Below are 17,043 nucleotides of genomic sequence, written 5' to 3'. Positions count from 1 at the left end.
CTTGCGGGCTTGGCTGCCCTTGGGAGTGGAGCACCTGGGGAGAAGCTCTGCCTGACAGGGGAGTATGGAGGGGAAGGAGAGGGCCTAGGAAGGTTCTGTCCCAAGAGTCTTTTGGGGCAGCCTGGAATGTGGGTGTGTCCTGGTGCTGCAGGCCCACGCTCTAGAAGGGAACCTGGAGTTGGAACTGCTACGAACGGCGTGCATGTGCAAGGGAGTGATCTGCTGCCGGATGACACCCCTTCAGAAGGCCCAGGTGGTAGAGCTGGTGAAGAGGTACAAGAAGGTGGTGACACTGGCCATCGGGGATGGGGCCAATGACGTCAGCATGATCAAAGGCATGTGAGGGATGGGGGAGCTGTAGTGCCTAGCCACGGGCTTGCTCTTCCCTTCTTCCATGGGCAAAACTGATCTGGGTGGCACTGTGTTGCTGGCTCACTCTCCTGCATATCATATGTATTGTACATTTATAGTGTTTTGCAGCTTCATTCGTGTCTCTCTACACCTCAGTTCCCACTTGTTTACACATCATTACACCAGCCCACATCCACAGTCATGCACACACATTCAGATTCATGTATGTTAACACTCACACACACTCAGATACCCATGGCTCCAATAAGAACACGTGTGCATATTCACAGAACAACAGGCTGTGCAACTACAACGCCATCTTTCTGAGATGGCATCAAAGCCCACAGAAAGGACCCCTGGGCAGGAGTTGTGGTCTGTTCCTTTTTGGAAGGCTGTACGGCTGAGCAATGTTAGACAGACTACAGGGCTGCCCAACCAGGGAATTAGCTGTGCGGCCTGATGCAGGGATATTTTCCTCTCTGAGGCAATATTCCCAAGAGCTTGCCCTGACTCCCCTGGCTGGAGAAGAATAGCAAACTTACTGATGCTTCGGACCAACAGAAGCAAATGGCTGAAACTGGTGCTAGTTTCAGCTGAATGTTGTTAGCCTCCAGCAGCTTGTGGTTCTGTGAGATATGGATAACATCTAGGGGTCCTCTAGTCCAACCTCTCTCCCCGTACTGGAAACACTAGCAGATATTCCAGCCTCGGCTTCAATACTAGGAAGTGTTCTTGCTCTTTTCCCCACTTTCTAGAACTTCATTGGCTTTTAGAGCCTCAGAGGTTTCAATTATTCTGTTAAGCAATGTAATAGGTATATATCAGAAGATCAAAGAATTTGGCCTATATTATAACAGACTGATTAAAACTTTTAGAAACTTAAGTCTTACCTTCCATCAAGCATAATCCTTGCTTTATCCAGAAAAAGTCACCTTAAGCTTCCTGAAGAACTCGTTTCTTACTAACAAAGTATGTACATCACGTATTCCTCCCAACAGTTGGATTTTGGCTCCTTAGATAAACTTAGGTAATTAAAAACTATGTTAGGTCGACATTCATCCTGCATCTTTAATTGATTTAAGTGGCTTCGAGAGATAACAAGAAATTTTTACCTCAGCATCTGGGCAGTAGGGAAGAGCCCAGATGGCTATAGTAGGTGCAAAACCATCAAGGACAGTTTTCTAGTACTAGCTGTACGTGGCGTTCTTGAGTGGCAGCAACCGAAACAAAGGGCAGATGAAGGAGTTGTTGTCTGACTTGTGGGGGAGGGGCAATCCACTAAGGAGAAAAGACTCCATAAGTAAGTGCCACCTTGAGCTGGGCCCACCGGTGTTTTCAAAGGTAAAATAAGGGGCTTATGCAACATGATCTCAGCCTTCCTTTTACACTTCCCAGGCCGGGAGCCCAGAAGACAAGCTCTGTGGCTGAGAAGTTTCTGGGGTTTCTTTGCAGCTGCCCACATTGGAGTCGGCATCAATGGCCAGGAGGGAATGCAGGCCATGCTCAACAGTGACTACGCCTTCTCCCAGTTCCGCTATCTTCAGCGTCTACTCTTGGTCCACGGCCGCTGGTCCTATAATCGCATGTGCAAGTTTCTCAGCTACTTCTTTTACAAAAACTTTGCCTTCACTCTGGTGCACTTCTGGTATGCCTTCTACAGCGGGTTCTCTGCACAGGTAGGAAGTCAAGTGGCATTCCCCACTCTCATCAACTGGGTCTTTTCTAATCGCTCCCCCACTTCAACCAGTTCAGACCCCTTTTCTCCTCTAGAGACGTGTGTATGACGTGCTGTCATCTATCCATTAAACTCCTCACCTATGATGATCCCATCTCCTAACCCTACACTTAACCTTAGATTTCTAAACACTAACTTTTCTGTCCTGGCTCTGACTTGGCCTTGACTCCTACCAACAGAACTCTCCCATGAGATATTTTCATCTTTTCCATGACACAGAGACCTAGAATTTCCAAACATATGTAATGGGGGTGGGGGTGAGATTCCTGGATCTGGGAGGGTTTTTAGGGTCCAGAGTAATCTTTATGGAACAGGCTAAGTCTCAAGGGGCCTTTGGGTCTTGCCAGACAGACTGGTTCTGGCATTTACCTGTAGCCATACTTGGAAACACAGCTTCCCTTTACTTCTCCTTCCTCACCCAGACATACCACACTGCCAAACACACCCTATCTTTCCTCTAATGAATATGAAGCCTCCCCCACAGAAGTGGGGAGAGGTGACACTTGGATGTTGATGTTCTACGAGAAGTCCCTTTTCCTATGAGAAGTTTTTCAGGAGTCTCTCAAGGATTCCCAAAGAGAAACAACCTCAGGAATGATTATCTTGGGAGATCCCCTACTACCTTTGTTACCTTGGGCTCCAGGGGAAACAGACCAGTCAGCAGACAATAGTAGGCTTGTCTACCCCTAGTGTCTAACAAAGCCAGTCTGGTTTGTGGGAGGTGTATGTGTATATATGTGTTACTGCTGACCTCTTGTGGTTAGTAAAGAAAGGAGCCCTCTCTAGGCCCAGAATGAAGCACCCAGCTGGGGAAGGGTCATCGGGTCTGTTCTGCTTGCCAGTGTTAGAAAATGTCCAGGGTTATAGAAACTACTGAATGCCATAAGCAGATAAAGAACCCAGAGGCTTACATGCCTGGGAGTGCAGGGCTATACCTAGCATTCCCTAGCAGCCACTCTGGGTCCTTTCTGTGTAGGGACGAGCAGTACAGGTCATGATGGGGTTGGTCTAAATCAGCCTTGCCAGGTTGGCCACAAACAAGTTTGATGTGGACTTACCCCAGCCTGGGACCCGGGGACCAAACAGAGTCTGGGGTCAGCCTTCTCAGTCAGATTTCGGAAATCCAAATCCTGCTCTAGGTTGGTATGGTGATGGGTAGGTGGAGGGCAGAAGGGCTTCTCTTGGACCTGGGAGGTGGAGCTGAGACTTTGGAGAAGAGAAGAGTCTAAGAAATCTCCTTGGTATTCTTCCAGACAGTTTATGATACCTGGTTTATCACTTTCTACAACCTGGTCTACACCTCCCTCCCTGTCCTGGGCTTGAGTCTGTTTGACCAGGTAAGACCAGCAGCAAGCCTGTTAGGGCTGAAGCCCCTGGGCCCTTGAAGAGCATTCCCAGGAGTGAGGAGGACAGCAATAGCCAAGCTCTACAAAGTCAAATGTAAATGGAATAATTTACAGAGCAAGGGAGGGAGCTGATCACCTACAGAGGTATCATTGGATAAAGTAAAGAATCCTCTGCCACAGAGAATAAACATCAGTTGTAGAAATCCAAGTTTTCCTGTGTGAATTTTATCTTTGTAGAGAGAAACACAGAAATTGTGCTGCACAGTAAATTGAGTGTGTAAAAAAGTGAAAGGAAATAGAGTTATTGGTGCAGGACTAGGTAAAGCAAGGGGCTTCAAGAAAGGAGCGACCCATAGAGAGATAATGAGATAAGCCAATTCAGGGAGGCCTAGGTGGGAATCCTGAAGGCCAAACATGGGAGTATGGGTATATGATGCCTTGAATCATAGGGAGTCAGCCTAGGGGATACCATTTAGCCCTCTCAGAAATTCCCTGGGCATTGAGGGTCCTGGTGCCCTACCTCTCCCTCCTCTTCTACCCAATCTCCAGTCCTGGGCACATGGAATAGAAAATGGGCCTCCAAAGAGGAATAAGGTAGCTGAAAGAAGACATCATGGGATCATGGTTCCTGGTCTCCATCAGGGTAGGAAGGGAAATTCTCCATAAAGTAGCTGACAGCCTCAGAGCAACAAGGGGGATGAATTATGTCATTCAACAGTCCTATCCAGCTTCAATGGTCTAACTCTAGGGATCCACAACATCTTAAAACAAGCCTCCAGCTTTGTTATCCAAAGTTTCGGATTTAGCAGATAAAGATGATCCAATGTCATCCACGCAGAGAATTCCCTCACCTGAATTCCCAGTAGCTATGGGAATGGGAGCAGCATCACAGAACACAGATACCTCTAAGGGACTAACTTGTCTCCATTGGCTTCCCACTTTCTTCCAACTGGCTTTTGACACAAAGGATACTCAACTAAAGGAACACTTAAAACTGGGGACTCATGTCCCAATTGCCTTCCCCATCCCAAGCTCCAGTCCTCCCTTCAGCTATTCCCAATCCTAATTGCCCCCTTTCTTAACTCCACATCTTGCCCTTCTAGCTTTCTTCCACCACGTATATCCTTGCCTGGAGAGTAGGACTTTAGGAAGGGTCTGTGGTCACTGCTCTGTTCTCTGGTTCCACTTCTCAAGTAATCCATGAGGAAACTCCTAGGCAGACTAACAGCAGACTCAGTAAGGGGAGAAGCCTCTAGTCTGTTAGAAATGGGATCTTCTGTGGAGAGACCCTGAGCCTTCCTTCTTACCCTCTGGTGCTTCCAGGATGTGAATGAAACATGGAGCCTACGTTTCCCAGAGCTGTATGAGCCAGGCCAGCACAACCTCTATTTCAACAAGAAGGAATTTGTGAAGTGTTTGATGCATGGGATCTACAGTTCCTTAGTGCTGTTCTTTATCCCTATGGGGACCGTTTACAATTCAGTGCGCAGTGATGGGAAGGAAATCTCCGACTACCAGTCCTTCTCCATGATAGTGCAGACCTCCTTGCTCTGCGTGGTCACAGTGCAGGTGTGGCCAGTGGTGGGGTAAGGGGATTGGGTGGGGAGCCTGTCTGGAAGAGAGGAAGGGAAGGAGGGAGGGAAGGTGGGAAGGGAGCATCCTCCTTTACAAAATTGGAGAAGGGAGGTGGCTGACAGGTCCCAGGTTGTAGACTAATGAACATAAGAGGGTGCTTTTCAGATTGCCCTGGAGACAACCTACTGGACAATGATAAGCCACATCTTCACCTGGGGTAGCCTGGGTTTCTACTTTTGCATCTTATTCTTCCTGTACAGTGATGGCTTGTGCCTAATGTTCCCCAACATCTTCCAGTTCCTAGGTAAGATTCTGCCCAGTCTGTGGCAAGGGGCTGGGGCTGGGGGTGGTAGTGTGAACCAAGTACATTTGTTTAATAAATGTTTACTGAGCAGCTATTACTATGTGTTAGGCTCTGTCATATATATATCATATATATATATATATATATATATATATGATTATGACATGGTCTCAGCCCTAAAAGGACTCAAAATCTAGCTAGGTGAAATATTTTACCTCATTAGAGTCTCTAAGACATTTTTAAGCTTCTTACCTAATTTGGTCTCTACAAGCATCCTGTGAGACAGACAGGGCAAGGATTATTACACCATTTTAGAGACTGGAGGTTTTTAAAAAATGACTCAAATCTAGGTCTCCTGGTTCCCAGTCCAATGTCCTTTCTACTGTGGCATACTGCCTTCTTATCTCCCACATTAATTTCCCTCTCTCTCATGTCCACTGTGATGAGGACAAAATACAGACAGAGTAGACGTGTAGATGTAGCTGGCTTCTACCTCTTGTCAAGCCACTCATTTTTCCCTTCCAAAACCCTCTATCGCAGTTTTGTGTCCAGGCCAATGCTCTAGGATTCCTATAACCTACCCCCACCTCTCCTGCCCTGCCCGGCCTTTAGAGGGAGACAAAGGCATGTGATTTCACAGTGACTTTGGCTGCACCAGGGACCTAACCTCAGTGCAATCCTTTCACATTTATATTATTTCTCAGGAGACTAACTGTCTCCACATCAATAACTTCTTTCTTTGGACCGAAGAGACAGACCTAAGTTCTGGCTGACAGCCCCCTTCCTCTAGGCTCTGGTTCTGCCTTTCCCTTCTGGCTCATTGTTTACAGGTGTGGCCAGGAACACTCTGAACCTGCCGCAAATGTGGCTGGGTATTGTCCTCAGTGTGGTCCTCTGTATGTTGCCTGTGATTGGGTACCAATTTCTCAAACCACTATTCTGGCCCGTCAGTGTGGACAAGGTGAGTGGAACAGGGAATCTACCCAGATATAATTCATGACCCTCTTTGCCTTTGCTTCTGTGGATAAAAACCCTGTCCCCCATGCTTTGGCTTTAGATTATTGACAGAATTCATCATTGCATGAGACATCCACTGCCACACCCAAGCCGGACCAAACGGAAACATGCAAGCTCTCAACGTTCTGCCTATGCGTTCTCCCACAAACAGGGCTTTGGGGCCCTCATCACTTCCGGCAAGACAATGAGGGCCAAAATGTCCAAGAAAAACAGCTTTCCTTTTAAAAAGTAGAGGCCTTTACAGAAGCCCTAAAGGAGTCAGTCATTGCTCTTCCTCCCTTGTATTCACACAACTTAATAGGGAGAGATTAGAGTCCCTGGAAACCAGCATAAACCTGTTCTTCCACTCTCACTCCAGGGGCTCAGCCTCTTCATTCCCTAGAAGGCTATGCCCAGGTAAGGCAAGGAAAGGTAAAGGGCCCCCAGACATCTGTCAGAGTTACAGCATTTCAAGAAAAAGCAATGTCAGGCCTCCCTCTACCAACCCTTCCAAGTTTTAATCCATACAAGCAAATGTGGAAATAATGTGTGAAGAGGGGGAATGTGGGGAAGGGAAAAGAAAATAGGACCTAAGAATCTTAGTTTGGGCCCTATTTCCCATACCCAGAGCAACCATAAATTTTGCCAGGGCTCCCCACAAACATATTCACCCAGGTACCCTTCTCAGGTTTATCTGAGGGATTCAGGGCCTGGGTAGCAAAAGGAAGAGGCAGCTATGAAAAGTTGGTCATAAGAAGCTAAAGGAGAGTTTCTGGACCAAAGAAAGAATGGAGGTGGTTCCTGCCTTGATAGGACAGCTCAAGATTTTGCCACCTTCTCTTCTCTTTGACCCCTTTGACCCAAGAACTGATACCTTTTCAGGCCTCAGAACTGGGAGGGGGAGACTGCAGGGGATTTAAAAAAATCTTTTCTTGAGGGACATAAGCCATAATTGGTGAACATTTGTCTTCATTCCATAAAATTATTTTGAGAAGAAATTGTATGTACTTGGGAAATTGCTTCTAACAAGTTTACAGATAAGTAATAAATTGCTGATTTTCGAGTAGAGAGATTTGTATTGTCTGTTAGGGCCCCAGTGGTAATAACTTAGGCCAAGCAATATCATTGGTCTATAGACCCCTTTTGAACGAGACCAATATTTCCCTCCCCCCTCCAACTACGTTTTCACTTCCATTCCAGTTTTTCCCCCTGCTCCTAAACTCTATCTTGGCCTCAGTATGACCACATCTTTTAACCATATAGCTCTATCCTCTTTGCACACCTTAAATATTAGTTCCCAAAGCTCAGCCCTAGGTTCTCTGCTCATTTTTCTTTGTACACTTTTCCTGAGTGACAACTTCTAATCTCATGACTTTATTTACCAATAGAAAGAAGATTCTCAACTCTCTCGCTATCCTAGATCTCTCTTCTGAGATCCAGATCCATTTATTAAACTGACTCTAAGACCCTTCACTTAGTTGAATCTCAGGAAACTCACCAACCTGTATTAAACATTTTCCCCCAAAATTTCACCCCAGGATGTCACTACCATCATCCCATTCACCCAAAGCAGAATGATGGGAATCATACAATACTCTTCCTATATAGTCTGATGTCTAATAAGTCATCAAGTAATGTAAATTCAGCATCTTCATCATGTCCTGTTTTCAGTTCCCTCCATTATTACTACCATTGTCCTCGTTTAGACTTTGATCATCTCTGACCTGGATTACTGCATAAAATCTCCCCTCTCATCTTCCTGGCTTTCCCCTATCTAAAGTATCACCGGTACCATTTCCAGAGTTATCTTTCTGAGCTGCAAACTTGATCATGTCAAGCCCCAGCTCAGCACCCTTTAAGAATTTTGCACGCCTTCAGGATCAAGGTAAAATATGAACATATTATTATTAGGCCCTCTCTAGTCTTGTCTTCTACTTCTCCCCCATCTGCATTCACTCCAGTCATGCTATTTCTGGTCTTCATGTGGTCAAGCATGCTGTTCTCATATCCTAAAATGCTTTCCCTCACCCCCTTCTTCATCAAGCAAATTCCTAGTCACCCTTCAAAACTCGGAATATTTGGAACTAAGTAGAGGTGATGGTTGAACAACATTGTGAGTGTACTCAGTGCCCGTGAACCGTATACTTAAAAAGGGTTATGAGAATGTTTTATGTTATGAGAATTTTACCTCAATTTTTTTAAAAACTCAGATTAGGCATTGTCTCCTGCAAGAGCTTACCCTAATTCCTCAGTGTGACTTTTATATATCTGTCCTATTTATTCAATTGCTCCCCTGTGTATACCTCTGTCAGTGACACTTATCACGGGGCATTGTAATCATTGATTTACTTATCTATTCATAACATATGATGGGCCTTTAATAAATGTCTACTGAATAAATGAACAAATAAAATGAAAGAATATTTAAATCTGCTTCTTTGACTATTTTTCTTGTTTCCTTGAATAGCACTACCACCCAGTAGCTCAAACCAAAAAACTGGAAGTCTTTCTGGACAGCTCCCTTCCATTCCTCTAATCCAATCCATTCTGTTACCAAGTTCCATATACTCTGTCTTAGAAATGTCTTCAAGTCTTTCTCTTCCTATTTGTTCCCAATCCCATTGATTTCATTGTTTCTTGCCTAGATTATGCCAACATCCTCCTCTCAGGTCTCCCTGCCTTTGATTGTGCTTCTTTCCAATCCATGATCCACACCACAGAGAGTGATTTTTCAAAAATACAAATCAGATCATGTCATTTGCCAGTTTAAAGTCCTTTAGTGAATCATCATAGCTTTCCTGCCTTGGTGCTGCCTACCTCCCCAGCTTCATCGCCACTTTCTGCTGCACATACTAAATTATTTGCAATTCCCCAAAGGTTCCATTATCTTCAGAAACCACTGTGCCTTGGCCCTTTCTGTTCTCTCCTCTTAGAATATATTCTTTCCTTTATCTAGCTAATGTGTATCTGATCTTCAATCTCAGCGGCTTTGGTCACTTCCTCTGGGAGCCTTCACTGACACCCAATTTCCTGTCAGGTTTAGATACCTGCCAAACACTAAAACTAGTTTATGACAGTATTAGTCAAGTAAGAACCTTCTTCTCCCTCCACCCTGCTCAAACCCTGGAGAAAGAAGATTAGCAAACTGGGGCATGGGAAAGAGATAGTGGGAAATGATAGACATCTACTAAGCCCCACTGAACATGGCCACCTGCAATAGGGCCAAGCTGAGAGATGGGAAACGCTTTAATTTTAAAGTAAGAAGTTTAAAAAATAATTTCATTAGTGTGGACATCTTAATTATTCAAGTGAAACTTAAAGTAACAAGTACTGATTGCTACCTAAAATTGACCAGAAAATTCATGAAGTAAAAGTCTCATAAATAGGTTAAAAGAGTAGAAAACAAAATGGTTTTATAGTTAAACTGACCCCACAAATTCCATTCTTTCAAGGTTCCAATTACACACACACACACACACACACACACACACACTCCCTTTCATCACATTCACCCATATACAACAAATATTTATTGAGCATCTACCATGTCTGGGCACTGTTCTAGATGCTGCCAATACAGTGAAAGACAACAGAAAAGGTTTCTGCTACCATGAAGCTTATGTTCTAGTAGAAGAGCCAATGTCAAAGTAAACAAGATCATTCAGATAATAAGTGCTGTGAAGATACTGCAACAGCTGCTTTAACAGTGAGAGGCTGTGAGGGGGGAGGGGTAGCAAATTTTATATTTGGTAGTCAGAAAAGGACTTTCTGAGGAAATAACATGTGACATGAAACTTAAGTGACTAGAAGGATCTAGCTTTGCAAAAATCTAATGGAAAGACATTCCAGGCAGAGTAAGTAGTGTAAAGTCCTGAAGACAGGAGCAAGCTTTGTATATAAGAAACAGAAGCCTAATGTGGACAAAACATGGTGAGCAAAGGGGAGTGTGGTTAGATAGGTCTGATGAGAAGCAGTGGAGGGCTTTAAGGACAGTTTGAAAAGATTGGTCAGGCTATTCTACGGGCAATAGGAGTGCAAAAGTGACATCAGGGAGACTATTTAGGAGGCAGTTACAGTGGTCTAGGCATGGAATGGTGGTGGCTTAGACTAGGGTGGAGGCAGTGTAAAAATAAGTGGATGAATAGAGGATATATTTTGAAGGTAAAACCAAAGGACTTTGTGGGTGGGCTACAGAAGATGCAGGTACTGGTTTATCAAATGAGCCCATTGACTTACTCAATGGTGCTAAATCCATAGATTACTGACTCTTCCCACACAGCTCCTGATGATGGGGTGGGTCTAGGTCGTCCCATATTTGCGCCAGTTGACTCCACTACTCCCAGCCACAACTGGTGAAGAGTGGATATATAATCCCAATATACCTGCTCTCTCTGGGAATTAGAATTCCAAGAAACTAAGTCAGTGATGAGAATAGTTACTAAAAGGTCATAGTTTCAGGAAGAGAGGCCTCCGTTTTAAAGTGGCCATGACTTGCTATAAGTATGAAGATAAGTACGCCAATGTGTCTAGTCCATAGAGAGAAGAATAAAGCAGATGTCCAAAGGGAAACAGACAAGACACTGTTTCATTCCAGGAGAGCACCCCGTGAGGGGTTTCCTGAAGTTGAGTTGGTGATGAGATCTTTTCACTTGAGCTAGATGGGATAGCTGCCAATAGCAAAAACAGAGAGGTGATTCCAACTTACATAGGCTTATACTTGTTCCTCATCTACAGCTTCTCAGGAACAGGGAAAGGTCACGGGACCATTTGGCTCATCCTTAACATCTTTTTCTATAAGAAACTGTGGGGGAAATAACCATATTTACCACTGCCAGAAACAGAGAAACAAGGGAGCACTGTCCTAGCCCCAACATTTCCCTGTAATTCTAGCTCCAAATCTTCTAAGATATGTACAAAGAGTTTTGGAGAAAACTCAGCGTTTGGAGGATCCTGAGAGTCATGCTAGACTATTCACTCTACCCCCACCCCGCAATGACACATTAATCATTAAGTCCTATAGATCAGGGGTCCCCAACCCCTGGCCTGCAGACCGGTACCGGTCTGCGGCCTGTTAGGAACCAGGCCACACAGCAGGAGGTGAGTGGTGGGCAAGCGAGCAAAGCTTCATCTGCCGCTCCCCATCGCTCATATTACCGCCTGAACCATCTTCACCCCCATCCGTGGAAAAACTGTCTTCTACGAAACTGGTCCCTGTTGCCAAAAAGGTTGGGGACCACTGCTATAGATTCTATACCCTTAATCTCTCTTAGATCTATCTCCTCTTATCTAACCCCTCAGCCACTGTCCTAATTCAGACCCTCCCATTTCTCATCATAATTACCACAGTCTCCTAACTGGTCTCTTTACTTTCCTCTAATTCAATATCTACATTCCAACTAGAGTGAGATTTCTTAAGTTCAAATCTGTTCAAATACTGATAATAATGCAAAATATTTTTGCCCATAACAATGCAAATAATTCCTATTCCCAGTGATGCAAATTAATTTTGTCTGGTAGAGAATTTACATTTCTAAAAGTCAAATACTCATGTGAACCAGTCTTAGTGTCTTACTGGTTCTCTCATTAATTAGTGAGTTTAATATAGATTTATTTTATATTTGTATAAGATTCATGATTTTACCTTTTTGAAAAATTATCCCTTAACACAAATAACGGGAAGTAACCCCCACTTGCTGAAGCCAAAAATGAGACTATATGAATGGATAGAAGGATATGTCATCAACCTAGGGCAACAATCAAGCTCGCCTCAGTAAGAAGTAGAACCAGCTGCTGGGGAGTAGTCTCTTTGTGTCTAGACTTGACTCCTCTCTAGGCAACAGATTGATACTTCTCAGCAAACTGGTTTTCTCTGCTACTCAGGCCATTTGACAAGTAAAAGATGGTCACTCGGCACTCTCAAATTTCCATTATAAGTCTAACAATGAGTAAGGGTGTAATTCTCTCTCCCCCAAATCCAAATTTTCAGGGAAGGGATTCCAATTGGCCTAGTTTAGGCTAAGTCCCCACCCTGCACCATTTAACTGCACAAACATCCAGTTTTCCATTGGTCTCCCTGGCTGGTCCTAGCCCTCTCCACTTTGCCCCCAGAATTGTAGTTCGAAAATTCATATTTGATTTACCATTCCTGCCTTCACATAAAGTGTCTCTCCACTGCTTACTGGATGAGTCCCAACTCCTTAGCATGTCATGGAAGGCTCTTCATTATCACACCCCTGACCATCTCTGCTGTGCTCTCTCCATCACATCCCACATCTCAATCATATCAGTTGTTTTGCCCCTCTGTTCTTTTGCACATGCTGATTCCTTCACACCCTTTACCTCCCACTCATTTTTCCAAGCTCAGCTCACATGCCTTCTGTGAAGCCTGAGGATGCATTACACAGTATGACATTTATCTGCTTCCTTGACCCAACAAGCCTGGGTCTTGGAAGAGCACAGGGTCTCAGTCTCAACTCTTTCACAGAGGATGGAACCTAGTGAGGTTCTAATAACTATTTGTTGAATGACCACCTGTCCCCACCCCTCTTTGGATAGAAGAAGAAGACAACACAATCCTCAATGTCCCACATACACCCTGCCTAGGAGCAGGAAGTGCATGAGTTCCGTTAAAGTAAAAATTATTCATGACACTTGTTAAAGATGGTAAGGCAGATATTATTTACGGGGGCTGAGGGGGGCAGGGACCATGAAGTAGCTATAGGAACCACTGCAATGGGTGCTGCAGTGGGGGAGAGATTGAGTTCAACTCAGACCCCAACAAAGACAAGTGGTAATTTATTAGCCAAGGAGCAGGGTAGGGGTCAGTGGGTGGAAAATTACAGCCTTAATCTGCTCTGGCTGCTATAATAAAACACCATAGGGACTTCACTGGTGGTCCAGTGGTTAAGATTCTGTGCTCCAAATGCAGGGGTCACGGGTTCGGTCCCTGGTTGGGGACGAAGATCCTGCATGCCCCACGACGCGGCCAAACAAAACAAGCAAACAAACAAAAAACAACACAGACTGAGTAGCTTATAAACAAATTTCTCACAGTTCTGGAGGCTGTAAGTCTGAGATCAAGGTGCCAGCATGGTTGCTAAGTGCTCTCTTGTCACAGATTTCCTCACCTGGAGGACTGGGCTAGGGAGTTCTGTGAGATCTCTTCTATAAAACTATTAATCCTAATCATGAGAGCTCCTCATGACCTAATCACCTCCCGAAGGCCCCACCTACTAATCTTTGGGGGTTAGGATTTCAACATCTGAATTTTGGAGGGACATGATCATAGCAGTTACTAAGAAGAAACATCAGGGGTAAGGGGGATTCTTGGTAGACCAACTCAACAGAATTCGTGCTGAAGGCAGGCCAAGGTGATAAGACACCAAGGATGCTCAGATACCAAGGGCGGAGAACTTCCAATAAACTGATTTAGTGAGATCCTTGCTCAAACTGGATTCTACAAGGACAAAGAGGAAAGCCCAAAGTCAACCTAAGTCCAGGGCAGACCCAGAAAAGCCTGACTAAATTTTTAGCCAAAGGAGACAGTCTTTGTCCGTTCTAGGTTTTACCGGGCTTTTTAACCCTGGCTACGCATGCGGTGCTTTTAAAAATATCAAGGCTGGGCACCATCCCACCCCTACTCCACCCTACCCGTGCTTCCAGTTCAACTGGTCTCGGCTGAGGTCAGGCTTTAGTTTTGTTTTTCTGTTTTTCCCAAGAGGTTCTACTGCGGTGTCGGGCAGAGAATCGCGGCATTAGGCTAAGGTGGATGCGCAAATGTACCTGCCTTCCACAGGGCAATTAGGCTGCGGGCGAGGGTTCTCCGGGTTCCAGTACACCCCAGCCCGCTTAGCCCGGCACCACCCCCGAAGGGGCGGGGCGCCGCCGCAGAAGGCGGGGCCACGGCTGAAGCCTCGCCGCTCGCTCCCCTCGCGGGAAAGCACTGCGCGTGACTCGCTGCGCGCATAGCCGCAGGAGCGGGGAGGTGGGCGAGCACCCGCTGGCCCACAGCGGACCGAACCACTGGCCGTCCTGAGGGGCGGCATGAAGGCAATTCAGATCGGACCATCGGTGCCACAGCTGCAGGGGGGACCGGACGTTACCAAGCTGTCTGAGAGAAGGGGGGCGCCTGCTGGTCCAGGCTGCAACACGACCCCTGCAGGGCGCGAGACTACGCCGCCGCCTACGCCGTAGGACTAAACTGAGGCGAGAAACCAGGTAGGACGTCTCTTCGGGATCGGAAGAAGTCCCGGAGACCCACTGCCCTCGCGTTCCAAATGATCCCTTAGGAGAAAAGCCCTCAGTTTGCCCACCTATACAACCCTTAGCGCCCCTTCCCTTCCGCCCTTCCCCCTCGTCGCCGCAACCTCACCCTCCGGTCTTCCTCGACCCTCTGGACCGACCTCGTCTTCAGTCCTGTCCTGACCCTTCAGCTCTGCCATCCACCGAACCCTCAAACACCCAGGACCAACCATCCTTTTGGGCGTCACCCCAGATCCACCCCAACTGTCTCCTCAAAGTGTCCCTTCGGAGACACCCCCTCAGCTGACTCGCGCCCAGTAGTCATCGTTGTACCCACATCTCCAGTGACGGCTCTGGGGTAGCGCGGCCGTTTAGCACTCAGCCCGGCGACTGCGGCGGGGTCCTCCGCACAACCGGGTCCTTTGCGCCCTCCGCCCCTTTGGCCCCTGCTTCCCAACTTGGTGTCTGCCTGAGCCGGGCTGGGATCGCTCTCACATCCCATTTTACCTTGGGAAAACCTTTGGACTGGCAGTTTGCCAGTCCCCTGCTACCGCTCTTACCTGTTGCAAAGGGCACCGTGTTCCCGTTGCCCAGAGTTGGCTTGGGATTACCAGGCTGGCCCTGAGGACACCATGGGACTGCCCTGGAGGCAAGGACCGTACATTATTAATTTGTATCTCCAGCGCCCAGCACAGTGCTTGGCACATGGTAGCACTCAGTAAATATTTAATGGGTGGGTGAATGAATGAGACCAATGCAGAGGCTGTGAGGCAGAGTGCTTTAGTGGGAAAAACGTCACTAGTTACATGAAGTGGGAAAAAAGGAAGGGCATCTAGGGGATTACTTGTGGTGCTTATGTTGGGAGCATAGGACTGAACATATTCAGTCTCAATTCATGCATCTAATGTCATTTACATAGAAGCTTCTATTTATCAGCTGATTTCCCTTTATGTTCTGTTTACCAAAAAAAAAAAAAAAAAGTCAGGGCCAAGGCTGCAGAAATTTTTATTGGTCAGTGTGCCTCAGAGGCTGCCCAGATAATCTTGAAAGAGCTTTACCCAGGTGACGCCCCTCCTCTTGCCCTAGCGACTAACTGCTCCCTCTAAAGAAGAACTGTGGAGGCTAGCCACAGTTTTTAAACCTTACTCAGTGTAGCTGGTCAGCTAGTGCTTCAGGACAGGTTGGAGGAATGACCTCAGTTATTTTACCCTTTTAGCTCCTGGATACCTCCCCTCCCCTTTCCTCCACTGGAGGGGTAGACATCCCAGGCTGGCCTAGTGTGAGAAATATGAAAGATTCCTAAATACTACTGAAGTATGATCAGGTCATATGGGCCATTTATATCTCAGTAGACCAGAATCAGGCAGGGGTTACTGCTATGTGAACACTGTCAATAATAAACAAGAACACAGGCCTTTTAAAGATGGGATTCTCAAAGAACAGAAAGCCTGAAACCTGTTTTTGTTGATTCCTAAGAGGATGACCTGAACAGATTCAGTTTCCTGAAGCTAAGACAGGGTTCGGCGACCTCAGTTTTGGCCCCGGTTCCGTGGGGAAGTGGATGATATTGCTGAGTGATGAAACAATGGCTGGCAAGCTGCGGGAGTTTATAAGCTAAGTAGTTGCCTGACTAATAGTGGCATTATTGTCACTGGGGCTCAGCATATTAGTAGGTAAAATAGTGACTGGAGTTTCTTAGCAGGCTCCATGGAAATTAAGCAGTGATATGGTTTAGGGGAGAGGGGAGATCCCACCACTCTCTCTGGTGTTCTGCTACCCGTGTCCCTTCTACTGTATGACTATAGCACACTCACCATCATTGTTTCTTTTCTGCTTTGAGCCAGGTCAGAATCTGATTTCCTCTGATTTTTATGTTAAGTGTTTAAGGTTCCTTTTTGTTAAATGTTTAAGGTTCCTTTTTGAGGCAAGGCCTGCCTAACTGGAAGCTGGGTATGTTCTCACCCATTTCTAGCTTTGATTTATCCTTCTTTACTTTTTCTTCCTACCATTCTCTGACTTATCTTTGTAACTTTACAAAGTGATACTGAAAGCAGGAAAGAGCTCCTGAGCTGAATTAAGCAGGGGCATGGTATCTGGAGACCAGTACTTTTTTTTTTTGTTAACCAATATGTTTTTAATGGGCTTTTCTACTTTTCCCTGTCTAGGATCCCTGTTAAGACCTCAATAGCCCCAAAACACTCTGGATTGTTTGATTTATTTTTTCTTCACTTCCAATACTTCAGAGTGTTGCCAGATAAAATACAGAATGCCAAGGTAAATTTGAATTTCAGATAAACAGCAGGGTGTCCTGTATTTTTATTTGCTAAATCTGGCAACCCTAGTTCATGGGAAGGCTTATGTGTTCTGTTTTTCTCTCTGCAACTTTAGGACAATAACTCATCCTTTTCTTCTGTTGCTCATACACAATGACTGAGCACCCTATTAAATGTCACTTGACTGAGATGGCTCACTGACTGCATGTTAGGGTAAGGGCA

The 17,043-nt window shown here is 45.7% G+C and overlaps 2 protein-coding genes and 1 long non-coding RNA gene across 5 annotated transcripts in view; 2 read left to right on the top strand and 1 right to left on the bottom strand.

The window, feature by feature from the left end:
• The window catches only part of LOC132523553 (phospholipid-transporting ATPase FetA-like), a 48,464-nt gene extending 39,723 nt beyond the window's left edge, over positions 1 to 8,741 (top strand). The window contains exons 16-22 of the mRNA XM_060154889.1: positions 152 to 335; positions 1,804 to 2,027; positions 3,340 to 3,423; positions 4,756 to 5,001; positions 5,173 to 5,311; positions 6,142 to 6,272; positions 6,369 to 8,741. Of these exons, the coding sequence (XP_060010872.1) occupies positions 152 to 335; positions 1,804 to 2,027; positions 3,340 to 3,423; positions 4,756 to 5,001; positions 5,173 to 5,311; positions 6,142 to 6,272; positions 6,369 to 6,560 (1,200 nt within the window). The 3' untranslated portion in view covers positions 6,561 to 8,741. The remainder of the gene's footprint in view (positions 1 to 151; positions 336 to 1,803; positions 2,028 to 3,339; positions 3,424 to 4,755; positions 5,002 to 5,172; positions 5,312 to 6,141; positions 6,273 to 6,368) is intronic.
• The window catches only part of LOC132523556 (uncharacterized), a 43,952-nt gene that overhangs the window by 6,311 nt on the left and 20,598 nt on the right, over positions 1 to 17,043 (bottom strand). The window contains exons 1-2 of one of the 2 annotated variants that reach the window (XR_009541559.1): positions 14,090 to 14,143; positions 11,013 to 11,108 (exon numbers count right to left, since the gene is read on the bottom strand). The exons of the other annotated variant lie outside the window; for it this stretch is intronic. This is a non-coding gene — a long non-coding RNA (uncharacterized LOC132523556). Of the gene's footprint in view, positions 1 to 11,012; positions 11,109 to 14,089; positions 14,144 to 17,043 lie in introns of those variants that run through there. 2 annotated transcript variants of the gene reach the window in all.
• RUSC2 (RUN and SH3 domain containing 2) overlaps positions 14,263 to 17,043 on the top strand; it is a 59,452-nt gene continuing 56,671 nt past the window's right edge. For both annotated transcript variants that reach the window (XM_060154884.1, XM_060154888.1), the window contains exon 1: positions 14,263 to 14,524. The gene's annotated coding sequence lies outside the window, so the exon portion shown is untranslated. The remainder of the gene's footprint in view (positions 14,525 to 17,043) is intronic.

Source organism: Lagenorhynchus albirostris, chromosome 7, assembly GCF_949774975.1.
Source record: "Lagenorhynchus albirostris chromosome 7, mLagAlb1.1, whole genome shotgun sequence".
NCBI classification, from domain to species: domain Eukaryota; kingdom Metazoa; phylum Chordata; class Mammalia; order Artiodactyla; family Delphinidae; genus Lagenorhynchus; species Lagenorhynchus albirostris.
This window is presented reverse-complemented; position numbering and strand designations above follow the sequence as displayed.